The 27,049-nt window shown below is 56.9% G+C and overlaps 1 protein-coding gene across 1 annotated transcript in view; it reads left to right on the forward strand.

The window, feature by feature from the left end:
- DPP6 (dipeptidyl peptidase like 6) overlaps nucleotides 1–11,303 on the forward strand; it is a 425,246-nt gene extending 413,943 nt beyond the window's left edge. Inside the window, exons 23-28 of the mRNA XM_088832008.1 lie at nucleotides 36–90; nucleotides 5,734–5,845; nucleotides 6,945–7,003; nucleotides 7,628–7,700; nucleotides 7,788–7,861; nucleotides 9,475–11,303. Of these exons, the coding sequence (XP_088688134.1) occupies nucleotides 36–90; nucleotides 5,734–5,845; nucleotides 6,945–7,003; nucleotides 7,628–7,700; nucleotides 7,788–7,861; nucleotides 9,475–9,621 (520 nt within the window). The 3' untranslated portion in view covers nucleotides 9,622–11,303. The remainder of the gene's footprint in view (nucleotides 1–35; nucleotides 91–5,733; nucleotides 5,846–6,944; nucleotides 7,004–7,627; nucleotides 7,701–7,787; nucleotides 7,862–9,474) is intronic.
- The last annotated feature ends 15,746 nt before the right edge of the window (nucleotides 11,304–27,049 follow it).

The following is a 27,049-nucleotide window of genomic DNA, read 5'->3' on the forward strand; positions in this document are numbered from 1 at the left end:
TGCTCTGACTCCTCCCTCTCTGCCTGGCCTTGCAGGGCAATGCTGAAGGAGCCGTACATCGACAAGACACGCGTGGCCGTGTTCGGGAAGGTGAGCTGCCTGCCGGCTGGGGTCCGCACCCCCTGCTCGGGCCCCCACCCACTCCGTCACCCGGCCGAACCCTGATGTGCAGGGAGTGTCTCTGGTCCCGCTGCAGGCGAGCGGATATTCAGCCCAGCACGGGCAGGGGTGGGTGGGGGTTGGGGTTTGGGGGGTGTTCATCTGAGCAGCCTCGGGAGCTTCTCATGCCATCTGAAAGGAAAGGCAGTAAGAAGCAGATCCCTTGGGTGTGCTCTGTGAGGCTCCTGACTGCTTTCAGGACCAGCCTGCTGGGTTCTCAGGGTGGCACCCAGGAACAAGGGGAGGCAAGGGTCTCTTTCTGTGTCTTGATGAGCAGTACTGGCTTCCCTGATGGCTTGGCTGGTAAAGAATCCGCCTGCAATCTGCAGTACTGAATCTGCGTGCGTGCTCAGTCGTGTCCACTTCTTTGCGACCCCATGGACTGTAGCCCCCCCAGGCCCCTCTGTCCGTGGGATTCTCCAGGCAAGAGTGCTAGAGTGGGCTGCCATGCCCTCCTCCAGGGGATTTTCTCGACCCAGGGATCAAACCGGGTCTCCTGCGTCTCCTGCATTAGCAGACAGATTCTTCACCACTACCGCCCCCCAGGAAGTCCATTTGTGCAGGGGTCATGCTCATTTTGGAAGGACTTCCCTGGTGGCTCAAATGGTAAAGAATCTGCCTGCAGTGTGGGAGATCCGGGTACAATCCCTGGGTCGGGAAGCTCCCCTGGAGAAGGAAATGGCACCCCACTCCAGTATCCTTGCCTGGCAGATTCCATGGTCGGAAGAGCCTGGCGTCCATGGGGTCGCAGAGTCAGACACTGAGCAACGTCACCTTCACTTTCCTTGTTTCATGTTCATTGACTAGGTTCCCTGACATAGAAGGGAGTGGGTGGGGCGACTCACACCCTGAGCTGTCAAACCAGAGAAGCTTCCACAGGTGGCCCACGTCCGCGGGCCAGAGCCAGGTGTGGGGCCCGCGACTGGGCCTCGGGTGCCCAGAGGACCACGTTGTATCACTGTGGCGCCCTCCCTGCCATGGTTAGGCTGCCTGGACTGTGGGCTTTTGGGCTCACGGCAGGAGCACAGAGGGACAGACACAGAACCGTCCTCCTGCTGAGAGGACAGCCCCACAGAGGGGCCTCACAGTTACCTCACGGCAGGAGGGGTTTTGAACAAGTAGCCGGAGGGCGACCTCTTGGGTCATCACCTCCGAGTCCAGCGCTGCCTGGAGACACACGCATCAGAGATGCAACACCGCCCTGTGGAGGATCCCAGAATGTGTGCTGTGCATCCCACACCCCCACCCCAGGAGGCGCGGTGGTAAAGGGCCTGCCCCAGGGCCGGACCTGAGTCTGGACAGAGTCCTCCGGTCAGTCTGTCCTAGAGGAAGCCCACTCCTAGCCTATGAGGCTCGGAGGAGGTTGGATGACCCACAGCAGACCTCACTGTGATATCCCTACCAACCGCCCCCACAGAGACGTTCCTGCCCAGCAGACTAGCCGTGGCTCAAGGCCAGGCTCCGGGCTGGGCTCAGCCCCTGTTCAGCCTGGGAATCTCCCCGCAGCATGCCCCCTGCTGCCGGGAGCCCTCCCTGGCCCCTCCCCATGGCAGGCACCTGGCCCCAGCCCCGGCCCCTGCCCCTTCCTCGGCAGCTGTGCCCAGGGGGTTCCTGGCCTCTCTGGATGGCGCCTCAGACCAAGACGCGTGGACTCAAGTCACTGTGTCTCTTCAGAGGGACAAACCACTGATTCCTGTAGCTGGTGGGCATGCTCCCCTCTTTCTTCCTTTTTTATGTAATTTTTTTAAATTTGGCTGTATCAGGTCTTAGTTGCAGCCTGTGGGACCTTGTGTTGTGGCCCATGGACTCTGTAGTTACAGCTCTAGGGCTCCGGACTTGCAGTTTGGGTTTTAGTCGCTCCAGGGCGTGTGGGACCTTAGTCCCCCAGCTAGGGCTGGAACCCGCGACCCCTGCATCTGCAAGGCGAATTCTTACCTGCTGGCGCACCAGGGAAATCCCGATTCCCTTCTAAGGCCCACCTAAGTGAGTCTGGGCACCACCAGGCTCCGTGTGCCCCTCATCATGAAGCCCAGGAGCTCCCGGAGCCGGGGCGGGCCCAGTGGAGCTTTAGGTGTCCTGGCCCAGCTGCATCCTGCAGCTCACCCCCAAGGACAGGGTGCTGCCGGGGCCCAGAACATGCTCTCTGAGATCCTAGAAGGCCCTGAGGGCCTCTGGGAAAGATGTGTCCCACACTTTTTTTTTTTTACAAGAAGACTTTGATTAAAGCAATTTTAGGTCCACGGCAAATTGAGAGGTTTCCTCCAAGCTGCACAGCCTCCGCCGCCATCACCACCACCACCACCATTCGGTACCTTTCTTTTTACGCTCGGTAAACCTGCGCTGACGGACCACGATCACCCAGAACCCGTGGTTCACATCAGGGCTCACCGCCGGGGCTGCGCCTTCTGCAGGTTCAGACAGACGTGCGATGACATGTGTCCATGACTATAGGGCCACCCAGGGCGGCCTCACTGCCCGCAGTGTCCCTGTGCTCCCCCTGCGCGCGCCTCTCCCCTCCCCGACACCTGCTCCTTGGAAGAGAAGCTGTGATAAAGCTGTGCTGTGTACTCTGCTCAGACACTCAGTCGCGTCCGATGCTTTGCGGCCCCATGAACTGCAGCCCACCAGGCTCCTCTGTCCATGGGATTTCCCAGGCAAGAGTACTGGAGTGGGGTGCCATTTCCTTTTCCAGTGTATTAAAAAGCAGAGACATCACTTTGCCAACAATGGTCTGTCTAGTCAAAGCTATGGCTTTTCCAGTCGTCATGTATGGATGTGAGAGTTGGACCATAAAGAAGGCTGAGCACAGAAGCATTGATGCTTTTGAACTGTGTTGTTGGAGAAGACTTGAGAGACCCTTGGACTGCAAGGAGATCCAACCAGTCCATCCTAAAGGAGATCAGTCTTGGGTGTTCATTGGAGGGATTGATGTTGAAGCTGAAACTCCAGTACTTTGGCCACCTGATGTGAAGAACTGACTCATTTGAAAAGACCCTGATGCTGGGAAAGATTGAAGGCAGAAGAAGGGGACGACAGAGGATGAGATGGTTGGATGGCATCACTGACTCGATGGACATGAGTTTGAGCAAGCTCCAGGAGATGGTGAAGGACAGGGAGGCCTGGCGCGCTGCAGTCCATGGGGTTGCAAAGAGTCGGCCACGACTGTGCGGCCGGACGTCAGCTCGCTTTCCCCAGCACGTCATGGCGCTGGGACCGCGCAGTGCGGGCCCTTGTCACATTGGCTTCTCTCACTTGTCGATGCGTATTCAAGGCTCCTCCGTGTCTCTTTGCAGCTTCACAGCTCATTTCTTTCTAGTACCAGTCACTGTCTGAGCGCGCTGTGCTTTACCCACTCACCTACTGAAGCGCACCTTGGTGGCGTCTGAGTCGCTGTGGCGACGACAGATAAAACGTCACCCATGCGCAGGTTTCTGTGGCCATCTAAGCGTTCAGCTTCTCTAATACACTCAAGGAGCATCTGAGCATATGATAAGGGAATGTTCGGTTTTGAAGGAAACCATGCAACTGTGGTCCACAGGGTTTGTAGCACTTGGCATTCCCACCAGCAGCAAGTGGGTCCCCACTGGAATTCCTGTGCTTCACGTGCTCACCAGCATCTGATGTGGTCAGCCAACATTTTAAAAAAACAGAAAACAAGCTGCAAATGACCTGTAAGGCTTGGCGATTTCATTGACCATGAATATTATTTGCAAGAACCCAAAAAGATTCTTATGTCATTAAGAGAAAGATAGTCCTGTTTTACTGAAGGAGTGTTGTTATAACACATTTAAACTTACTGATCAAAACCTGTTAATTCTACAGTGAGTTTGGCATAGATATCAGGCCACCCTCCTGCACCAGCACACACCCCCATGCACACACATCCACACCTTAACACCTGCCCACCTTTGCTCATCAAAACATCCCATCAGTGCCCCCTTCCCTCTGAGTCTATCGAGAAACAGGAAGACATGTGGGCCAAGCAGCACCCACGGCAGGTCCAGTGTCACGCTTACTCTCCCCAGGAGGCTCACGCTGTGGTCTTTCATCTCAACACTAGAGTGAGGGCCACATAGGAAATGAAGAACTGACCATGTACAGGACACATCTGGACATCTGTCCTGTGTAGGCCCCTGAGCAGAGCATCATGGCGGCCCGTGCCCGAGTCATGACGTTGACTCCTCATGGGCCCTCCCTCAAAACTGCAGAAAACGGGGCTTCCCGTGGCGGTCCAGTGGCTAAGACTCTGCAGTCCCAATGCAGGGGGCCCGGGTTTGAGCCTTTGTCAGGGCACTAGATCCCACAGCTAAAAAAATAATCAGAGAAAATGGGCTGAGCCCATCTGTGGACAGGGAAGGCAGCAAGCAATGGTGCGCCGCAGACGCCGGACCGAAAGGGCGTGACAGTCGCGCGCACTCACAGGGGCTCTCCAGTGCGCGGTCACACTCCACGGTGACCATCAATTCCGCCTTCACGGCACGTGAGCACGAGGCCCCGGAAGGGCACTCCCCTCACGCTGCATTTAGTTGGAGAGGTGTTTGCGTTCCCTCTTCTTACGTCCCTTGAAGATTTCTAATGTCGACCTTTTTAAAGAAAGGGCCCCGTGGCAGCGCTGCTGGGCCCCGCTGTCTTCCGGCTCAATCGCTGAGCCCCGCCCCCGTCTCTCCCCGCCCCCGTCTGTCCCCTCCTCTGTCTGTCCTCCCCGTCTCTCCCCGCCCCGTCTGTCCCCGCCCCCGTCTCTCCCCACCTCCCGTCTCTCCCCTCCTCTGTCCCTCCCCCCAACCCCCGTCTCTCCCCGCCCCCTGTCCCTCCCCACCCCGTCTCTCCCCGCCCCGTCTGTCCCCGCCCCCGTCTCTCCCCGCCCCGTCTGTCCCCTCCTCTGTCCCTCCCCCCCCCCCCGTCTCTCCCCGCCCCCTGTCCCTCCCCACCCCGTCTCTCCCGACCCCGTCTCTCCCCGCCCCGTCTGTCCCCGCCCCCATCTCTCCCCGCCCCGTCTGTCCCCGCCCCCATCTCTCCCCGCCCCGTCTGTCCCCGCCCCCGTCTCTCCCCACCTCCCGTCTCTCCCCTCCTCTGTCTGTCCTCCCCGTCTGTCCCCGCCCCGTCTGTCCCCGCCCCCGTCTCTCCCCGCCCCCTGTCCCTCCCCACCCCGTCTCTCCCCGCCCCGTCTCTCCCCACCTCCCGTCTCTCCCCTCCTCTGTCTGTCCTCCCCGTCTGTCCCCGCCCCGTCTGTCCCCGCCCCCGTCTCTCCCCCCGCCCCCCGTCTATCCCCGCCCCCATCTGTCCCCGCCCCCGTCTCTCCCCGCCCCCGTCTGTCCCCTCCTCTGTCTGTCCTCCCTGTCTCTCCCCGCCCCGTCTGTCCCCGCCCCCGTCTCTCCCCGCCCCCGTCTCTCCCCTCCTCTGTCCCTCCCCCCGCCCCGTCTCTCCCCTCCTCTGTCCCTCCCCACCCCGTCTCTCCCTGCCGCCCCGTCTGTCCCCTCCTCTGTCTGTCCTCCCCATCTCTCCCCGCCCCGTCTGTCCCCTCCTCTGTCCCTCCCCCCCCCGTCCTCCCCCACCCCCCTCTCTCCCCGCCCCCAGGACTATGGCGGGTACCTGAGCACCTACCTCCTCCCGGCCAAGGGCGACGGGCAGGCTCCAGTCTTCAGCTGCGGCTCCGCGCTCTCCCCCATCACGGATTTCAAGCTCTACGGTGAGGGTCCTGACGAGGCGGGCACACGCCCTCCCCGGCCCCACCCCGGGGCCCCCTCAGCTGGCGCTCGGCATGATACCCCTCGGGGAGGTGTGGGCAGCGGCGACGCCTGGCAGACACAGCCTGGGTCGGGAGTGCGGGGCGGGGCGGTTTCCAAGCTGCTTATTCTCCTGTCCCTGAACCGACCTCCCCGACGTGAGAACAGGCGCTGAAACCCGACCAGTGGTTCGCCTGCAGCGTGGGCGTCGTGGGAGCGGAGGGAAGGGGACCCCTTGCATGCCACCCCCAGCGCCAGCCTTCTGCTTGCGCCCCAGGGTCGGCTGGCGGCCCGCACCGTGTCTGTCTCAGCCGAGGAGTGTTCGCAGCTGAGGGTCCCAGGGGTCCGCCCCTCCCTGCTCCCCCCACCTGCAGCCCCTGCACCATCCGACTCCAGGTGTGGGGGCCGGCCCCGCCAGCACGGACCTGGCTCTCCGGTCACCGATCCAGGCCCAAGGCTCCCAGCGTCCCCACCCTTTGGTCAGCCAGCCTCTTACCACCCCCCCCCCCGAAAGCAAATCATTCTGTGACATCACCGCTGGTTTGAAGTGTGGGACAGGCCTTCTCTGTGGGCTCTGAGAGCCGGCACTCGGGTCAGGGCTGCAGGGAGACTCAGCCATCAGCCCCAGTTGCCCAGCACTGAGCCAGGCCGGGGGGCCCGGGGCCTCTGGTCGCTGGTCTGCAGAGCCCTGCTGGGCCCTGAGGTCCCTTTGGGGCAGAGGAACCATTGTCACTGCCATGGCTGCACCCTCCCCCACCTCAGCCCAGCACCCCCAGACCCCAGGGGACAGCCCAAGGACACAGCAGCAGGGCCTGGGGGCCCGGAGGCTCACTGCGGACACTTTCATCTTTAGGAAGTGATTAATGCACATTTCAGCGGAAAACTATAAGGAACTCGCCTAATTCCAGATTTTAATAACCTAGAATGATCGCCCCGTGGAATACACGCAACACACACTGTGTTTTTCAAATTCAGCCAGGCTTCCTGGGGGCTTTATTCCAGCTATTTCACAGTCCAAGGGGCTGAGGCCGAGGGCTAACGCTCCCCTCTGCTTGTGTACAGCGTCCGCGTTTTCCGAGAGGTACCTGGGCCTCCATGGACTTGACAACCGAGCATACGAGGTACGTCTGGGCGGTCTTAAACCTCTGCCAGCCCATGTCCCAGCACAGCTCCCTCTGAGAAAGCCCCTGGCCCCACCCCTGAGAACCGGGGCCTCTCCCAGGTGCATCTGGAGACACACCCCCGCCCCCTATTGTCCATCTGGAGCCGGAGGGCAGAGGAGGAAGCGGGAAGCCTTGGGTGGGGGAGTCTGTCCTGGGGTCCGCAGGCTGGCGTATGCATGGGCTCTGCCCCCCAAGGTGCTGCTGCTGTTGGAGAGAGAGAGACCCCTGGATGGGAGGGGGCAGGCAGGACACGCCTCTGACCCACCCCCCAGTCCCTGTGCAGCGGCTGAGAGCGGAGGTCACCCAGGCCTCTCCTCACGTGGGGCCCCAGAGGCCACTGAGGCTTCAGGGCTGAAAGCCATGCGTGGACATCAGTCCAGCCAGGGTGTCACTCCCAGCGGGATGGCGGCCCCAGGCTTCCTGCAGGGGGAGGGGACCCTGTCTCCCTGCCCCCCTACCCCCCCCACCCCTCGTCTCCTGCTCCGTCCTCTTCCTGAATGGGCTGAGGCCGCCAGGGCAGGGAGAGAGTGCCCGCTGCACTGCCCGGCCAGCCCCCATGCTGACCCCCCTTCCCGCGTGCAGATGGCCAAGGTGGCACACCGGGTGTCTGCGCTGGATGGGCAGCAGTTCCTGGTCATCCACGCGACCGCGGACGGTGAGTGCCTGACCCTGGGGCCATGGGGAGCGTCACCCTCCGCGCTGCCACGGGCTCTGACAAACCCTGTCCTCTTTCTTTCAACAGAAAAAATCCATTTCCAGCACACGGCAGAGCTCATCACACAGCTCATTAAGGGAAAGGCTAATTACAGCTTACAGGTACGGGGTTGGCCCCCCGCCCCTGACGGAGGAGAGCCACCGCGCCCGGTCCTCCCACTCTGCAGGGACACGCTGCTGGGCCTGGGCCTGGGAGGCGGTCGGGGACACGTCGGGTGGGATGAGCAGGGCTTACGGGGTGACGGGGGACGAGACAGTTGGATGGCGTTGCTGACTCAGGGGTTGTTAGTTTGAGCAAACTCTGAAGATTGTGAAGGGCAGAGAAACCCGGCGTGCTGCAATCCATGGAGTCGCAGAGCCGGCCGCTACCGAGCAGTGGTCGCAACTGAACAACGGCCACGAACGGCAGCTCGGTTCCGCTCTGGGGCTGTGTTCAAGCCCCTTTAGAATGCCACTTACCCTCGCCCGCACCCCGGTGAGCGCTTCCCCCAGAACAGGGTCCCGCCTAGTTTACGTGTCATCTGAGCTCCGTTGAGAGAGCTCAGGTCACACTACAAGGCCAAGTGCATCGTATGACACGTCGCAGCCCCAATAGGTCCAGCGGCAGAGCCCCAGATACAGGCCCAGCCCAGGCCCCCTGGATACCGCTGCAGGCCCAGAGCAGCTGAGATGCTCAAGCCTGTAACGGTGACAACGCCAGCTGAGGGCTCCGGGGCCCAGAACCGGTGAGGGGGAGACGTGCCTCCTGCTCTGTACCCCTGTGAGCTGTTTGAGGTTTAGGGCACAGGCACTAGCTCGAGGACCACCTTCCTAAATACTGAGACCAAGGTGGGCGTCACTCTCCAAAGACACAAGAGAAGGTCGGGGTGCACGTGCAAGAGGAAGCCTGGTGTTCTGGCAAGATCGCAGGCTTTGGGGCCACTGAGGCTTGTTTCTGACTCTCTGCTGGGACATGCCCCTTCATGGGGAAGCAGGGTGGTGCCCGGGGTGCCGGGTGTCATCACACATGGGGACGGGATGATCAGCTGCCATCTTTTCAGCCCCGCGGTGGCCCAGAGCACCTGCCATGCCGGAGACCCAGGGTCCATCCCTGAGTCGGGAAGGTCCTCTGGAGAAGGAAATGGCAACCCACTCCAGTATTCTTGTCTGGGGAATCCCATGGACAGAGGAGCCTGATGGGCTCTGGTCCACAGGGTCGCAAAGCGTCGGACACAACTGAACACAACGTTTCGTGTCTCAGACCTTGTTCTGAGCCTTTCAGGGAAATTTTATGTCTTTTGATCCTCACCAAGCTTAATGAGTTAGATTTGATGATGATGATCGTCTCCATTGGACACCTCTGGACTCTGGTCCGGAAAAGTCCCTGTGTTTGGTGAGCTGGGAGCTTCCTGCACTCACTGGGCTTGCTGAGACGCTGTTCCCCCTTCTCTGGGAGTCCTGACCCCTGCAGGCCTGGCTGCTGCCTCTGTGGTCCCCGAGCCTGGATCCGTGTTGCAGATCCAAATAAGCAGAGCCAGATGCGCAGAGTCTAAGTCTACGAAACAGAGTGTTGTCCGATTCCTTCCCTGATGCTCTGAGGACGCCCGCCCTCTGTGGTCGGAGCTAAGAGTCTGGCCACGCGGGCAGTGGGGTGCGGGGGGTGCTCCGTGTCTCCCAGGCGCCCGGCCCACTTGGGGGCAGCAGCCACGTGGGTAAGTCCTCTGCCCCCATTGCAGATCTACCCGGACGAGAGCCACTACTTTAGCAGCGCTGCCCTCCAGCAGCACCTGTACCGCTCCATCCTCGGCTTCTTCGTGGAGTGCTTCAGGATCCAGGACAAGCTCCCCACAGTCACAGCGAGAGAGGAGGAGGAAGAGGACTGAGCCACACAACGCGCCGCCGGCGCCCCCGGGACAGGGCACGCTGCCCCGGGCAGCCCGCGGCCGGTCCCGCAGAGGCGGGGGCGCCACCTTCATCGCATGTGTGTCTCGGGTCCGCAGGCATTTCTGCTCCAGAAACAAGCTCCTTGCCGGGTGGAGGTGCGTCGCCGCTCACGAGGGGCTTCCTCGGAGCCTGGAACCGCTGCCTCCTACCCGCCAGCAGCGTGACCGGCGCCTCCCCACGACCCTCCCCAAGGAACGAGGCGGAGCCTGGACGGCAATGCAGAAGCTCGCCCTGCAACTGGAGCCAGCGAGCGGCAGCGTGCGACCTGGCCTCCCCCCGAGCCCCACGCCCACTTGGGAGCATCACCCCCGCGTGACGTCACCGCGCCATGGACCAACCGGAGCACAATTATTTTCACAGTACCTGTCCCTAGACTGGCCCGCTCCTTTCTGTAATTAGGAGATTCCGCATTTTAAGGGGCTGTACAGAGTGTCACTGTAGCTAATGCTAATGGTTAACCTTCTGGAATTAATTTGTATTTTTCTATGGTTTTTACCTGACACTGTCTCTGGTCACGGGGTTGTTTTGCTGTGTGCTTTTTTTTTTTTTTTTTCCTGCCTTGTTTTGCTTGGTTTTGTTTGGTCAGTATGTAGGCTTTGCACTTGTTTGGATTAAAAAAAAAAGATCAGAAGTAACGGCTTTCTCCTCAAGGTCGTTTCTAGACTTTGTGGGGACCTTTCAAAAATACTGCAAATGACATCCGGCACTGTTCACTAAAAGATCATAAATAAGACCCGTCTCCCACCAAGCGCGTTAGGATCTGGCTCAGATTCGCACCGTTCATTTCCATGTGTCCTGAAGTCCACCCTTTTCCTCCTGGATAGGTTGTCTTTTCAGATGACATTTGGTCAAAAAACATGAAAAGACCAAGCGTTGGCTCCACCTCCAGGCCCGTCACATGTGCTCGGGTGACAGGAACCCTGGAGGAAAGCGGGGGCCCGCGCCAGCATCGCTCCCCCTGCCGCCTGCACGCAAGCAGCCTCGGCAACGTTCTGCCCGGCCTCGAGAGGCGTCCTCTGCTCAGAGACACAGCCAGCATCCGCGTGTATTCCACTCCGTTGTATATAGAGACAGGACTGCGGTCAGCCGTCGCCGCTGCCCCTGCCCTCCACCAAGTCCTCGTCGTGTTTGGCCTGCATGCCTGCAGCCTGGCCAAGCTGCTGTCTCTGCGAGTGCTAGTTGGAAATGCACCGAAGACCGTCATCGCCTCTGGAGCTTGCTGACAGCCTGAACGTCAGTCCCAATGTCTCCTGGTCCCGCTCCCGCTGGGGAGCGGGGGGTCCCTGACATCCTCGTCTGCAGGGAAGACAGGTCCGTGTCACTCTTTGGTGTTCGGGGGGGTTTGCGTTTCATCTCCACAAGCTTTGAATGTCAGTTGCATTTGGTTCGACTGGAAGATCTCCGTCATGGGATTTCTTGTTTCAGGTGATGCATCAGCATTTGGGAAAAGGATGAAGGTGCCGCCCGCAGGTCCGCTCCGAGTGCTACCTGGCCATGCTTTTTGTCTTGTCAGGGGGCCTGACCGACTTGCACAGCCAGCTCAGTCTGAAAGGGGAGGCCAGCTCTGGCCACGAGGTCTGGCAGGAGGGAGTGAGGTGTGGCATGGTAGTGTCTGTTCATCCATGGAATAAAACATTATTTTACCACTCGAGAGCTCCTTTCTTGCTTAGCCTCCACCCTGCTTCCCCTCCGAAAGCATGCCGATGATTAAGAAGTCTTCGCAGTCCTTACTCCGCCCTGATCAGGTCTGATGTGTCTTCAGGGGTCTGTGTGCAGCTCCTAAAACCTGCATCCAGGGTAGCAGTAGCCCTGATGGTAGAAAGGGCGGGACCGGTTCATCAAAGTCCCAGATCAGCCAGGGACGTGAATCGGAGTTTCGTGTCTGAAGTTTCAAGGGGAAGACGTAGAGGCCCTCCCCAGCACTAGCAGTAAAACTGGCTCTCCATTGAGAAGGCATTAGAAAACCCGCGTCTGCTAGAAATTCATTCACTCACTTGGTTGTTGTTTCAAAGTCAGGAAGTCTGATGTAGCCCAGCCTGGAAGCAGAGAGCTTGATTAAATAAACCATCCAAACCATCAAGCCCCCACTGCCCCAGAGAAACCGGCCATCCGTCTGGTCACCCCCGCTGGATGCCAGCACCCCTCCCAATCAGAGGTGAGATGCAGCTGGGTGCATCCCAGCCAGGCACGCTCACCCTGGCGCCCACGGTCACGCTTGCCACCCCGGCCTTCGTCCCCTTCCCAGGAAGGACACCGCCTCCCTGTCAGTGGGACTTGATGGTTTTGCACAAGATCGCATGTTGCCCACCTTTGGAAATACTGGGTGTAGGGTGATAAGACGGGCCCTGAAAGCAGACACTGACTTTGACCCCTGGGTGGGACCACTCGAATGTCCTTGACTTCCCCCCAGGGATGGAAGAGAAGGCCTCAGGGGAGGCCTGGACCCAGCGCCTGCCCTGTGTGTTTGAGGTGGCTTGTGTGATGCACCTGAGTGTGGCTGCTTATTTCAGATTTAAATCAGCTTTAAAATGTTGGAATGAGACCACAAAGTTGTGGCACTCCAAAGCCCTGCACAGGGAGCACAGCCCTGACCCTGGGGCGTTTCTCCTCCACGGCATCTCCTGGAGCAAGGCTGCCCCATTCACAGAGGTGCTGTGGAGGTGGGCAGGGGGCCATGTGTACCCCTGGCCTGAAAGCAAGCCCCTTCTTCTCTTGCCTGACCTGGCAGTCCCAGAAAAATGATCTCACGAAGGATCGGTCACCTCCCCCAAAGCCATTAGGAACCTCAGGGTCCCAGCAGAGGCTGGAGGGGCCTCTCAGGGAGGCCCTTGGCCCTCCTCCGGCAGCTCGTAGCTGTGCGCTCTCGGGCCAGTCACAGGAGGAAAGAGCAGGAAGCTTGTTAGTGCCCAGTTTGGACGCTGAGAACATCCAGACCGTGTGTACAGGCCGAATTCTGCCCCTACTTCCAACGTAGGACCGGCTGGGTAGAGCCTAACACGTTCTCCTCAGCTGTCATGTGGGAGCCCCACCTGCAGCCTTGCCCCAGCCACCACCATGGCACCCCTAAGCCCCCTCCCAGGACGGAGCTGTCTTGCTCCCACCCTGCCTCCAGCGTCCACCGAGCACACGTGAGGGCAGCTGATCCCCAGCTCTGGGAGCCCTGAGGAAGCCGCCTCTGCTGGCTCTGATGTGGGTGGGTATCAGTCCGCTAGCTACTTGGACAACAAGAATCGAGTTCTCAGAGCTCTGGAAACCGGAAGCCGACAAGCAGGGCGCTGGCAAGTTAGGCTCCAGGGAGAGAACCCTCTTCCTGGTTCAGAGATGAATCCTCTGTCTGTGTCTGCACCCAAGAGAGACAGGGAGAGCTCGGGCCTTTCCTCGTCCTGTAAAGCCCCTAATCCCACCATACTGGGGGCGGAAATGGCAATCCACTCCAGTATTCTTGCCTGGAGAATCCCCACGGACAGAGGAGCCTGGCGGGCCACAGTCCATTGGGTTGCAAGAGTCAGACACGACTTAGCAACTAAACCACCACCACCAGTCCCATCATGGGGCCTCATCTGTACCCAGCCACCTCCCAAAGTTCCATCTCCAAGAACCATCCTGTTAGTGTTAGAGCTTCAACAGCCGAATGTGGGGCCGGAGGGAGACACACACGTTCTGTCCAAAGTCTAAGGTACTCATCTTCACCTGGCATCCCTGAAAGGGTTCAGGAGAGCTGCTGAGCAGAAGCAGGGACCCTGGGGCTGGAGGAGGAGCCAGCCTCAGGGACATGGCCCTCCCAGGGGGAGCTTCTCAGAGCGTCAGGATGGGCGGGCCACCAGGTGCTGGGCCTGAGACGCCTGGGCTCCCTTCTGCAAACCACAGGCTCAAAGAAGCCAACCACCGTCTGAATCCCATCACTCACTACATAGATAGGGGATCAGAAGACCAGAGAAGGCAAGGGAGTTGCCCAAAGTCACACAACAAGGCAGCCGCAGCCCTAAGGCAGCACATTCATTGTTTCTTTCCTGAGGAGTGACACCCAGGCGCCCCTCCAGGGTCTAGCACAATTCTCTGAGTGTGTGGTGTGTGAGGGTCAAGCCCAGCCTCCAGTCCAGAGCCAGGTTTTCTGGAAACGGCTGTCATGGTCTCAGTTCCGAGCAAACGACCAATCCGTGGATGCCTCCAGCCCCCTTCCGTTCAGCCCTCTTTCCTGGGATCTCAGTGGATCAGCCTAGGAAGCTGTAGACGTTGTATCTGTGTCCCAGGCCAGGGTCTGAAGCCCCTGAGGGTTTGGGAGTAACGTTTGGAAGCAGAGCACCCTGAGCGGGCCACACGTCAGACTCCATCATGGCTCCCAGTAACGCATAACCCCAGCCCCAGGATGGTGATGCGCAGTGTGGACACACGCAAACACGTGTGTTTGAGAAGCGCCGCACTGAATGGTACGGCCCCACAGGACCTAAGCAGGCGTCCCCAAGGCACAGGCTTTGGCCCCAAATACTCAGCATGCTGGAGGACCAGTTTTGACCACAGGAACAGCCCCTGGGAGCCAGCGCCGCATATTGGACTCCCCTGAACGAGTCTCTGACCACTGGAAGCTGCCACGGGGCAGCCAGCACCCGGGACACCCTCAAGAGGCCCCGTCTGCCTTCTCCTTCCTCCTCTCTGGCCCCTGGAGCTCAAGCAGACCCTCGGGGCACCGGGCGGGCGGGGCACACTGGGAGAGGCAGGGACGGAGGAACATGCCTGGGGTCTGGGAGTGTGGCTGCACCCCAGCCCCGGCAAACCGCCCCCCGCCCAGCCCGGTCCTGCTCTCCGTGGGCCTCTCACGTCCCACAGGAAGAGCTGGTGGGGGCGTTGCTCCAGGAGGCAGGACCCCCACTTGGCCTCATGCCCTGGGACTCCCAACCTGCAGGGGAACCCGCTGCTGTTTGCGGGACCGGAGCTGTACTGAGCTCCTGGGGAGCCTCCTGCCTCCTGCAAAACTCATCAGGCCTCATCAACGTCACAACACAACAACGCACAGCCCTGGGCGCTTCAGCGCAATCCCGGCAGGTCTGTCTTCGATGATTCAAGCACCAGGCTTGGGGACCAGGCGGCGGCTTCAGAGCTGGCATGACGCGTCAGTTACAGAGGAGTTTCAGGGCTGAGCTCCTCCGCCTGGAGAAGTATCAGCCTCTCTCTGCCCCCCTCCCCTGTTTACCCACCTCCTAGAGCGGCCCTGCTCCATCTACAGCCCGGCTGGAACAGGGGCAGGCGGGCGCAGGGGGCAGAGGGGAGCGGACGGGCTCCATGGACAGCCTTTCTGGGCTGTGTCAGCTTGCCTCCCCTGTGCCCTGGCGGCAGGGCCAGGAGCTCAACTGGTCTTCCTGCGCTTGGGTCCATCATTCGTCAAGATGAGCCTGGCAGGGGTCATAGATGCCCAGGGCTGCCGTAACAAAGTGTCCCAAACTGGGCAGCTTAAGTGGCAGAAATGTACGCCCTCGGAACACTAGAGGTCAAAGTCTGGGATGGAGGTGTTGCAGGAAGGGGGACTCCTTCCAGGGCCCGAAACTGGGCTCTTGTCTAACACTCAGAAATGAATTGTCCAAGGAGACACATGTGTGACAAGTTCAGAGACTTTATTGGGAAGGGGCGCCCGGGAGGAGAGCAGTGGGGTGAAGGAACCCACGAGAACAGCTCTGCCACTTGGTTTGCAGTCTCGGGTTTTATGGGGATGGGAGTAGTTTCCGGGTTGTCTTTAGCCAATCATTCTGACTCAGAGTCCTTCCTGGGGGTGCACGCCCTGTTCAGCCAACACGGAGGCCAGAGAGGAGGATTCTGGGAGGTGGTCAGACATGGGGCGTCTCCTTTCGACCTTTCCCGCACTCTTCCTGTTGGTGGAGGCTTATTAGCTCCGCGGTCCTCACCAGGACCTCCTGTCGTGAAACAATTCATGCAAATGGTCACCGAGGTGCCTGGCCAGGGAGGGCGGTTTCAGTCAGAGTGTTTCTCCTAACAGAGGTGTTGGGGCCGGGGAGGCGGCCTGGGCCCCCTCCCGGCTTCTGGGGGTCCCTCCGTTGGGGTGGAAGACCTCCGACCTTTGGACGGCCTCGCCTAGCCTGTCTGCGTCCACGTTGCCCTGTGCCGTGAGGACACCTCTCCCCTGGTCAGGAGCCGCCCTGCCGGCAGCATCTGCACGTGACCATCTGTGATGGTGGAGCAAAGGGTCCCATCCATTCCGAGGCCCTGCGGGTGAGAGGATGGGGTGGGGGGCGGGGGCAATGATGCAACTGAGCCCCTAACGTGGGGCTTCCTGCCAAGGGACAGCTTGGGTGTGCGGGAGGGAGGGGTGACCGGTCCCGATGGGGCAGCAGGCCTGGGGGTCCGTGAGCCGGCCTGTCCTCCCCTCCCCGACCCCTGCAGGGAGAGGCCGCTCCAGCAGCCAGGCTGCCCCTGAAGGGATCTATGCACTTCTGGGAAGGGGCGCCCCTACTTCCTCTGGGCTTCTGCCTGGATTCTCCAGCGTGCACCTCGGTGGAGCCGGGTGCCATCCACGGCCCTGCCGGTAGCTCGCAGCTCAGGGAAAGGCTGTGAGGCCCGCGGCCACACCTGCACAGGAAGGCCCGCCGGAGCCGGGCTGAGGGGCCTGCCACCCCCAGCCCCAGGCACAGGGTCTGTTCCTGGGTCTGCCAGGGCTTCCCACGGGCAACTGAAGGCCTTTCTTTTAATTCTAGAAAATCCCCTAACCAGCTTACTAACCCTCGGGAGGTGTACCCTCCCCCCCACCCCCAGTTTTGCCTGCAGATGCCTTCCCACCAGGACTTCGGGCTTCCTGAGCGCGGGCCGCCCACCCACCCTCCTTCCTGGCCCTGGCCGGAAACCTTTGTCTGCTCCAGGTTCTGTTCGGCCTCCCCGGACGTCAGGCATGGCCTGGGAACCCGTATCCCATGGCAGTTTGGCCTGAGGGAGCCATCTTTGCCCCTGGCATTGTGGTTTGTACCAGAATCCCCCGCCAGGCACAGGGGGAGATTTCCTAGGCAGACAGCCAAGAGAGGCAGACAGACACAGGCTCACTGCCCGTGGGGACACCCCGTCCCACCTCCCAGGATGGAGTGGACAGAGGCCCTTCTGATGGTCAGCGAGCGGTAGATTATAAACCCACCCACAAGGATGAGCTGGCCCAGAGGAGCCAGGCTGGTCCCCAACCAGCGTCCAGGCCCCTGGCCTCCCCAAGAGGCCGTGACAGATGGGCAGGGTGCAGCCTGCCGGCCACAGGCTCCGCGCTCAGAGGGCTGCTGTGTCCCAGGCAGGTGTCCTGGCCTCTCTGGGTCCCCGGCGAGGCTGTAGCTGACATGTGATTCCGGATGCCTGGGGTCCTCATCTCACCCAAAGAGCTGGGAGGATGCCTGACAGTTTGCATTCAAGTTTCTTAAACTGCAACCTGCAGAACCTCTGGGAAACAGGATTCTGGGCTGGAGGGGTGCAGGATCCAGCCCCTGGGAGAGTGCTGGGTGGGCTGAGGGTCCCCGGGGCGTGGGTCCGAGAAGCGGGGCGGGGGGTGGGACTCCGCGGGGGACCGCAGGCCAGGGTCACGGGGGGCTGCCCCGGGCCTTCTAGATGCAGGCAGGGGAGTGGCGGCCGGAGCCTGCGCCCCAGGGGAGGGCCCCCACCAGGCCTGAGTCAGAGCTGCGGCCAGCAAAGGGAGCCCCCCGCCCAGGGAACACTCACCCGCCGCCCCCCTTGCTGGGGAGCTGATACCGCCCGAAGCCCACAGGGGCCGGGACGGGGGAGGCCTCGCTTGGGGACTCCCAGCAGCCCCGGTTGTCCGTGTCAGGTCCCTGTCACAGGCCTGCTGGGGCGAGGAAGCAGCCAAGGACTCAGGAGAGCTCAAGACCCCAACAGGGCAGTGTCACCCCCTGTCCCGGGGCAGCTGTGCCCGCAGTCCGCGTCCAGACGGGCTAGGGAGCGCCCGGGGTCCTGGAGAACTCCGGGGACCAGCGGCTGGCCCGGGCCTCGTGCGGGGGATGCCCAGGCCCCCCAAGGCCGCAGCACAGCCACCCCCGGGACCCTGCAGCTCAGACACCCGAATCTGAAGCCCCCTTCCCCGGCCCACACCCCTCAGGGTGGTGGGGACCCGTGCGTCCTGCAGGCAGCTCGCTGCCTCCACAGGAAGGCGATTGCCTTTGCGCGGCTGTCTCCTAGTAACTGGGGGGGTCAGCTGTGCCCGTTGGCGCTGAGCTGGTAGCAGCCAGTTGGGACCAGGGCCCTTCCAGCTGGGCCTGCACGAGTGCCCAGGGCTTTCAGCACGTGGGGCTGCCTGCGGCCCCGTGAGCCCACACAGAAGGACCCGTCCGCACCTTTTCCCAATCACCGTTCCCCGCGCTCCCCAGGTGCGGCTTCCTAACTCCTTATCCTGTTAACGCCCCAGCCCCAGGCCTTCTGGGAGGCAGACTTGATTTGTTCCCGTCTCCTGCTCGGCTGCTTTGTGAGCAAGCCCTGGCGTCTCTGTGTTTGGCTGAGCATCCACCAGGAGGAACCAGCTGGGGACCTGCTGCACAGCCTCCCCTGGGACCTGGCGCTCAGGACCACTGACTCCTGCTGTCTTCACGGGCTTGCCATTTTGGAGACACCAGGTAAGGTCAGCTTCAGGCAGACCTGCCTTGTTTGGTCTTGGCGAGGGCCACCTGCATTCCCTGGCCTTGGGGGCGTCCGGGAGGGGGTGCCCTGCAGCCCTTCGTGAGGGCTGTGTCCTCCCCCAGGCCTCGCTGCTGCTCCGGGCAGATCCTTGGCATGCCTGGTTCCTGCTGTGTGTCTGGTTCTTCTTTGTGGACAGGCCATGTTCTTACAGGCGCCTCTTCTCAGGAAGTCAGACCGGGGCTGCGAACGGAGCAGTGGACTGTTGTTGTTTGGTCGATTAAGTCATGTCAGGCTCTTTGTGACCCCGTGGACTGTAGCCTGCCAGGCTCCTCTGTCCATGTGATTCTCCAGGCAAGAGTACTGGAGTGGGTTCCATTTCCTTCTCCAGGGTATCTTCCCCACCCAGGGATGGAACCCACATCTCCCGCATCTCCCAGATTAGCAGGCGGGTTCTTTACCACTGTGCCACCCGGGACGCCTGAGCAGTTGACATGTGTGTGAACTTGTCCGTCTGTGCTGAGACCTGCTGGTGTGATTGTCTTCGGTGGGAAATTACATATGATGGTTGTCATCACTACCACCTGGTATCATTAGACGATAAAGCTAAGATGACCCAAGCCTTGGATTGTGGGCAGTAATATTTACCTTTCTTAGAGTAGCGTCCTTTTCTAAGGAAAGTTATCTGTAGAGGATAGTTTGTTGTTGTTTAGTTGCTAAGTCATGTCTGACTCCTCCAAACCCTATGGACTGTAGCCCATCAGGCTCCTCTGTCCGTGGGATTTCCCAGGTAAGTATACTGGAGTGAGTTGCTTTGTTCTTTTTCAAGATGGTTTTAGCAGTTCTGGGTCTTATGTTTCTACATAGGTTTTAGGATTATTCTAGCTGTGAAAAATGTCATGCATAATTTGCTTCAGATTGAATTAAATCTATAGGTTGCTTTGAGTGGTATGGCCATTTTAACATCCGTTCTTTCAATCCAAGAGCATGGGATATCTTCAGCCATCTTCAGTTTCCTTTATTACTATTTTTTAGTCCTTTTATCGGAGAAGGCAATGGCAAGCGACTCCAGTACTCTTGCCTAGAAAATCCCGTGGATGGAGGAGCCTCGTAGGCTGCAGTCCGTGGGGTCGCTAAGGGTCGGACACGACTGAGCAACTTCACTTTCACTTTCACACATTGGAGAAGGAAATGGCAACCCACTCCAGTGTTCTTGCCTGGAGAATCCCAGGGACGGGGGAAGCCTGGTGGGCTTCCGTCTATGGGGTCGCACAGAGTCGGACACGACTGAAGTGACTTAGCAGTAGCAATCCTTTTATTGTTTTAAACCTTTTATTTTATATTGGGATCTAGCTGATTAACAATGTTGGTGATAGTTTGAGGTGAACAACAGAGGGATCCTTTATTAATATTTTATATTCTCAGTGTATAATTCTTTCACCTCCTTGATCAGGTTTATTCCTAAGTACTTTATTGTGGGCAGGGGATACAATTTTAAAAGGGAGTTTGTTTTTTGTTAAACATTTCCTTTTTATTTCATTTTTAATGTGAGAAACGCAGCCGCTTGCCGCGCGCTAACCTTGAGTCCTGCACCTCACTTCTAGCAGTTCTTGCCTGGCGTCTGCAGGGATTTCTATACACGGTATCATGTCTCCTGCACATCAAAACAGCCTCACCACTTCCCTCCTATCTAGATACCCTTATTTCTTGTCTTTTTATTGTGGCTAGGACTTGCAATACTATGTTGAATAGAAGTGGTGAGTCTTATCTTTGTTACAGATTTTAGGGGGAAGACTTTCAGCTTTTCACTGTTGCGTATTATACTATCTGTGGATTTGCCATAAAGTTTTTTATTCTGCTGAGATACAGTAAGTCTTTTTAAAATCATGAATGGATGCTGAATTTTTGCAGAGGCATTTTTTGAGCCTGAGAGCATCGTGTGATCTTGGTTTCTGTCTTTGCATTTGTTGATGGTGGTGTGTGACATTAATTTTGCGAGTGTTGAGCCATCCTTGCGATACTGGGATTTATCTGACTTGGTCACTGTGTCTGACCCTTTTTATGTCTTGTTGGGTCTGGCTTGCTAATTGGTTGAGAATTTTTGCATCTATATTCGTCAAAGATGAATCAAACAACAGCAACATACCCCTCACAGACACTGGCCCACAGTTCTCTCGTGTCCGGTTTTGCTATCAGGGTGACAGCGCCTTCAGGGCGTCTTCAGGAGTCTTCCCCCGACTTCAGGCTGTGGGAAGAGTTTGAGTAGAATTGGTATGAGTTCTTTGCTTGTTTGGTAGAATTCCCGTGTGAAGCCATTAAGTCCTGGACTTTGGTTTGTAGGGAGTCTTTTGTTTTTTAATTTGCAGATTCTATTCCACTTCTGGGCTTCCCAGGTGGTTCAGTGGTAAAGAAACCGCCTGCCAACGCAAGAGAGACAAGGGACGTGTGTGTGATCCCTGGGTCAGGAAGATGCCTGGAGTAGGAAATGGCATCCCACCGCAGTACTCTTGCCTGGGAAGTCCCATGAACAGAACAGAGGAGCCTGGTGGGCTACAGTCCACGGGGTTGCAGAGAGTCAGACACGACTGAGCGACCGAGCACACACACGCACTTCCACCGTCAGATCAGCTCAGTCGCTCAGGCATGTCTGACTCTTCGTGACCACGTGGACGGCAGCACATCAGGCTCCCCTGTCCATCACCAACTCCCGGAGCTCGCTCAAACTCATTTCCATCAAGTTCGTGATGCCATCCAACCATCTCATCCTCTGGCGTCCCCTTCTCCTCCTGCCTTCAATCCTTCCCATCATCAGGGTCTTTTCTAATGAGTCAGCTCTTCACATGAGGTGGCCAAAGTATTGGAGTTTCAGCTTCATCATCAGTCCTTCCACTGAACACCCAGGATTGATCTCCTTTAGAATGGACTGGTTGGATCTCCTTGTAGTCCAAGGGACTCTCAAGAGTCTTCTCCAACACCACAGTTCAAAAGCATCAATTCTTCGGCAATCAGCTTTCTTCACAGTCCAACTCTCACATCCATACATGACCACAGGAAAAACCATAGCCTTGACTAGACGGACCTTTGTTGGCAAAGTAATGTCTCTGCTTTTTAATGTATTATTAAGGTTGGTCATAACTTTCCTTCCAAGGAGTAAGCGTCTTTTAATTTCATGGCTGCAGTCACCATCCGCAGTGATTCTGGAGCCTAAAAAAGTCTCTCACTGTTTCCACTGGTTCCCCATCTATTTGCCATGAAGTGATGGGATCAGATGCCATGATCTTATTTTTCTGAACGTTGCGTTGTAAGACAGCTTTTTCACTCTCCTCTTTCACTTTCATCAAGAGGCTCTTTAGTTCCTCTTCACTTTCTGCCATAAGGGTGGTATCATCTGCATATCTGAAGTTATTGATATTTCTCCTGGCAATCTTGATTCCAGCTTGTGCTTCCTCCAGCCCAGTGTTTCTCAAGATGTACTCTGCATATAAGTTAAATAAGCAGGGTGACAATATATAGCCTTGATGTGCTCCTTTTCCTATTTGGAACCAGTCGGTTGTTCCATGTCCAGTTCTAACTATTGCTTCTTGACATGCATACAGATTTCTCAGGAGGCAGAACGGGTGGTCAGATATTCCCATCTCTTTAACAATTTCCCACAGTTTGTTGTGTGTGATCCACACAGTCAAAAGCTTTGGCGTGGTCAATGAAGCAGAAGTAGATGGTTTTCTGGAACTCTCTTGCTTTCTCCATGATCCAGCGGATGTTGGCAGTGTGATCTCTGGTTCCTCTGCCTTTCCTAAATCCAGACTAAACATCTGGAAGTTCTTGGTTCACACACTGTTGAAGCCTGGCTTGGAGAATTTTGAGCATTACTTTACTAATGTGTGAGATGAGTACAATTGTGCGGTAGTTTGAGCATTCTTTGGCATTGCCTTTCCTTGGGATTGGAATGAAAACGGACCTTTTCCAGTCTTGTGGCCACTGCTGAGTTTTCCAAATTTGTTGGCATATTGAGTGCAGCACTTTCACAGTATCATCTTTTAGGATTTGAAATAGCTCAGCTGGAATTCCATCGCCTCCACTAGCTTTGTTCATAGTGATGCTTCCTAAGGCCCACTTGACTTCGCATTCCAGGATGTCTGGCTCTAGGTGAGTGATCACACCATGGTGATTATCTGGGTCTTGAAGATCTTTTTTGTATGGTTCTTCTGTGTAATTTTGCTCCCTCTTCTTAATATCTTCTGCTTCTATTAGGTCCATACCATTTCTGTCCTTTATTGAGCCCATCTTTGCATGAAATGTTCCCTTGGTGTCTCTAATTTTCTTGAAGAGATCTCTAGTCTTTCCCATTCTATTGATTTCCTCTATTTCTTTGCATTGATCACTTAGGAAGGCTTTCTTTTCTCTCCTTGCTTTTCTTTGGAACTCTGCATTCAGATGCTCATATCTTTCCTTTTCTCCTTTGCTTTTCGCTTCTCTTCTCTTCACAGCTGTCTGTAAGGCCTCCTCAGACCGCCGTTTCGCCTTTTTACATTCCTTTTCCTTGGGGATCACTTTGATCACTGCCTCCTGTACAATGTCATGAACCTCCGTCCACAGTTCTTCAGGCACTCTATCAGATCCAATCCCTTGAATCTATTTATCACTTCTACTGTATAATCATAAGGGATTTGATTTAGGTCATACCTGAATGGTCTAGTCATTTTTCCCAACTTTCTTCAACTGAAGTGTGAATTTGGCAATAAGGAGTTCATGAAATGAGCCACAGTTGTTTTTACTAACTGTATGGAGCTTCACCATCTTCAGCTGCAAAGAATATAATAAATCTGATTTCGGTGTTGCCCATCTGGTGATGTCCATGTGTAGAGTCTTCTCTTGTGTTGTTGGAAGAGCATGTTTGCTATGACCAGTGTGTTCTTTTTGGCAAAACTCTGTTAGCCTTTGCCCTGCTTCATTTTGTACTCCAAGGTCAAATTTGCCTGTTACTCCAGGTATCTTGACTTCCTACTTTTGCATTCCCTACTTTTGCAGGCCCCTATGATGAAAATAACATCTTTTGGGGGTGTTAATTCTAGAAGGTCTTGTAGGTTTCACAGAACAATTCAACTTCAGCTTCTTTGGCATTAGTGGTCGGGGCATAGACTTGGATTACTGATACTGAATGGTTTGCTTTGGAAATAAACAGAGATCATTCTGTCATTTTTGAGACTGCACCCAAGTACTGCATTTTGGACTCTTTTGTTGACTTATGATGGCTACTCCATTTCTTCTAAGGGATTCCTGCCACAGTAGTAGATATAATGGTCATCTGAGTTAAATTTCACCCATTCCCATCCATTTTAGTTCATTGATTTCTAGGATGTCGATGTTCACTCTTGCCATCTCCTGCTTGACCACTTCCAATTTTCCTTGAGTCGTGGACCTAACATTGCAGGATACTGTGCACTATTGTTCTCTACAGCATCGGATTTCACTGTCACCACCAGACACATTGTCAACGGAGCGGCGTTTCCGCTTTGATCCGTTGCCTAATTTTTCTGTAATTATTAATAATTGCCCTCTGCTCTTCCCCAGTGGTGTACTGGACACCTTCCAGCCTGGGTCAGGGCGAGGGGGCTCATCTCGTGGTATCACATCTGAGAAATGTCCTTGCCTTCTATGCTAAATGACAGTCCTCCTGGGTGGAGTGTCCTGGGCGGCAGGGTTTTCCCTTCAGGACTCTGAATTTACCTGGCCACTCCCTTCGGACCTGCAGTGTTTCTGGGGAGGAGTCAGCCGGCAGCCTTGTGGGGGTTCTCTTGTAACGAATCCTTCAGACCCCTCCTTCACTTCTGACGTTTTCATGGCCCTCTGTCTTGGTGTGGGTCTGCTGGGACCGCATGCTCTGTGGGTGCAGGCAGGCGGCCCTCGGTGCTGTGTTCACACAGCCAGCGGTGCAGATCCTCTGAAATAAGCAGTTGTGCACCCAGGCCGGCCGTGGGAGCTGGGGGGCAGCTCAGGCCTGGCCCAGCCCCCAGGTGCACCCACAAACCCACGGCTGCCCGGGCCCGACCTGTCCCAGCCAGGGAGCCACCGCTGTCCACTCGCGTGCCCAGGAGGCGCAGAGTGGACAGAGCCAGAGCCAGCCCCTGGCTCAGCGCGGGAGGTGGATCTCAGCCCCGCCTCCACGGCAGGGCCCTGAGGGTGCCGAGCCCGCTCATGGAGGCGGGGCTGTGCTGAGGCCACATGGAGGCTGCACTCGGCCCTTCACGTGCCCCTTCACATCAGTGTTTGGCTTCTCCAGCGGCCAGGGCGTCTTCCATGCCGCCCCAGTTGCGGGCACTCCAGCCCCTCAGGCTGTTCACGCAGCCAACCGCGGTCCTCTCCCTGGCCTGTCCTGCACGAACCAGCCGGCACACGTCTCTGGCTGAAGACCGCATGCGGGCAGCGCAGAGCCTCTCTGCCGGGCTGTCTGCTCTGCCTGCTACGTGCCCCTCCAAGTCTCTGAAGAACCCCCCTGCCCCGGCTGGTACCCCTTGGGTGAGGGCCTTTCTCGGGGTCGGGACCTGTCCCCTGTCAGAGCTTCCTTCCAGGGGCACAGGGCCGGTCCTTCTTCCCTCCCCACCCCCTTTCATCCTCCTGGGTTGCGTGATATTTCTTGGGCTACTCGATGCCTGGGCTTTCCCGCCAGGAGGTACTGGGAGAACTGCTCTGCGTGTGGATGCGTTTGTGGGAGGAGGTGAGTCCCACGTCCTTCAGTCCTGCCATCTGGACTCCAAGCCGCGCACCTGTCTGCGCAGAGGCGTATGGCCTTGGGTTTGTTCGGACACCGAGTGTGCCGTCTTCATCGCATCCATCTTTCTCCACCCATGTGCAGAGTGCGACAGTGGGGGCCAGTCACACCAGCTCACCATGCACTGGACATAGGCCTGGCGCGAGCGAAGGGCTCAACTGCCAGCCACACCAGCTCACCACTCACTGGACTTAGGCCTGGCGTGAGCGAAGGGCTCAACTGTCAATCTTAATGTTAACTTTAAAAAAACCTACACTCAGAATAACGGGTATATAAATCTACTTTTTGAACTGTAAGTGGTGTGAAATGTATTTTTTAAAAATTTTAAAAATATTACTTATAAATGAAATAACACCTCAGATATATTAAACTGTAGAAACTCTAAGAGCTTTCTTACTGTGGCTTCTAGAAACTTCAAAATTACATGTGGTTTAGATTATACTTCTGCTAAATCTCGACTCAGACCAGACAACAGGACAAACTGAAAGACTTCCTTTCTTATGAGAAATAATTGTACAACCTGATCAACCTAACAAGTTGATTTATCTTTTTCTTAAATCTTCATATGTAATCTCCTCTGAGCCTCCAAAGTCAGTGCTCAGCAGCTGTGCAGGCCAGTTGGCTGTAGACAGCTCCTGGAGTTTTTAAGGAGTATTTCTTGGCAGCTTTTGAAAAAACACTCAGTGAAAGGTTAATCAAATCAGTCAGGTTTGCACGCTGCTTAAACAAACCCCCTCTTCACTGAAGACTGAACAGATGCATAGAGTCTACCCAGAGGCTCTGAGGCCATTACCGTGTTCGCTTTTCTTCAAGGGTATACGAAGCGGGACCATACTCTGAATACTGTGCAATCAACATTTTGTGCCAACTCACGAAACTCCTGCCGTACTTCCAGGACCTTACAGATTCTAGATTCTTTCACGTCAACATTCATTCCACCTGTGGTTCATGAGAAGAGTCAGCTCTGCAGGTAAGTTTGTTTGCTTAGGTACAAAAGTAGGAACTAAAATGGACATGCATTGTGAGACGACAGTATGTTAAAGATGCAAGTAAGTGCCAACAGGGTGTGTGTTTTAAAGAGCTTGACAGATTAATGTTTCCAGGAGACCATCAATCAGTGTGTCATCCGCGTGTGTGAGGCTTAACGATGCCCACACGGCAAGAGACGGGTCATGGGGAAGTCGCCACAGGTCAGGGCCCAGAGCACAGGTGAGGTCGCAGGTGTGGAGCCTCACGTCACGACTGTGGCCCTGCAGGACTGACTCCACGCGGCTCCACGTCGGAGCCGGGAGGACACCCCACGCAGCTAAGTGACGCCCGAGCCTCACAGCAGTGCTGACAACTCCCGTGACGGGAAGCCCGGACGTGTTCAATGCACGTGCTCCCCCTACACTGTGCTCGGGCATTAAGCTGTAGGGACTGCACGACTGGAGGACACACCGGAGCCAATTCCAGCTCCTCTTAGGAAGACACCTCAGCAACTGCCGTGGAGGCAATTCCAGCTCCTCCTAGGAAGACACCTCAGCAGCTGCCGTGGAGGCAAGTTCAGAGTCTGAGGAGCACGCGGATGGGCGGTGACATGGCGGCAGGGCTGACTTCTGTGGCAGCACTGGCCTGGAATATACTCATACCTGTAGTATGTTACACACGCTCGAACGTCCGGAGTCACCGGTAAGACCGTGGTCTCCACATACGTTTTATACCTACAACCCTACAGCAAGTGTATTGGAACTGTGTCTGGAACAGAAGCAGGGCTGCGGGTTCCTGCGGTATTAGTGAGTCTGGCCGGGTGTGCCTGGGCTGTCGTAACTGCCAATGCTGTGAACATACCTCTGCTCAGCAGTTCATGTCTCACCGTGATAGAAAGTTACTTCCGTGAGAAAAAATTCTACCAGAAAATATTTTGCCTTGAAATTACTTAAAATGCGATCCAGCTTCATGCAAACCCTATACACTATACAAAAAAATGTCGTAAGAAAGGATCACTCAATTCTAAG

Source organism: Moschus berezovskii, chromosome 3 (assembly GCF_049115385.1).
Source record: "Moschus berezovskii isolate FMDL1 chromosome 3, NW_MosBer_1.0, whole genome shotgun sequence".
Taxonomy (NCBI): Eukaryota; Metazoa; Chordata; class Mammalia; order Artiodactyla; family Moschidae; genus Moschus; species Moschus berezovskii.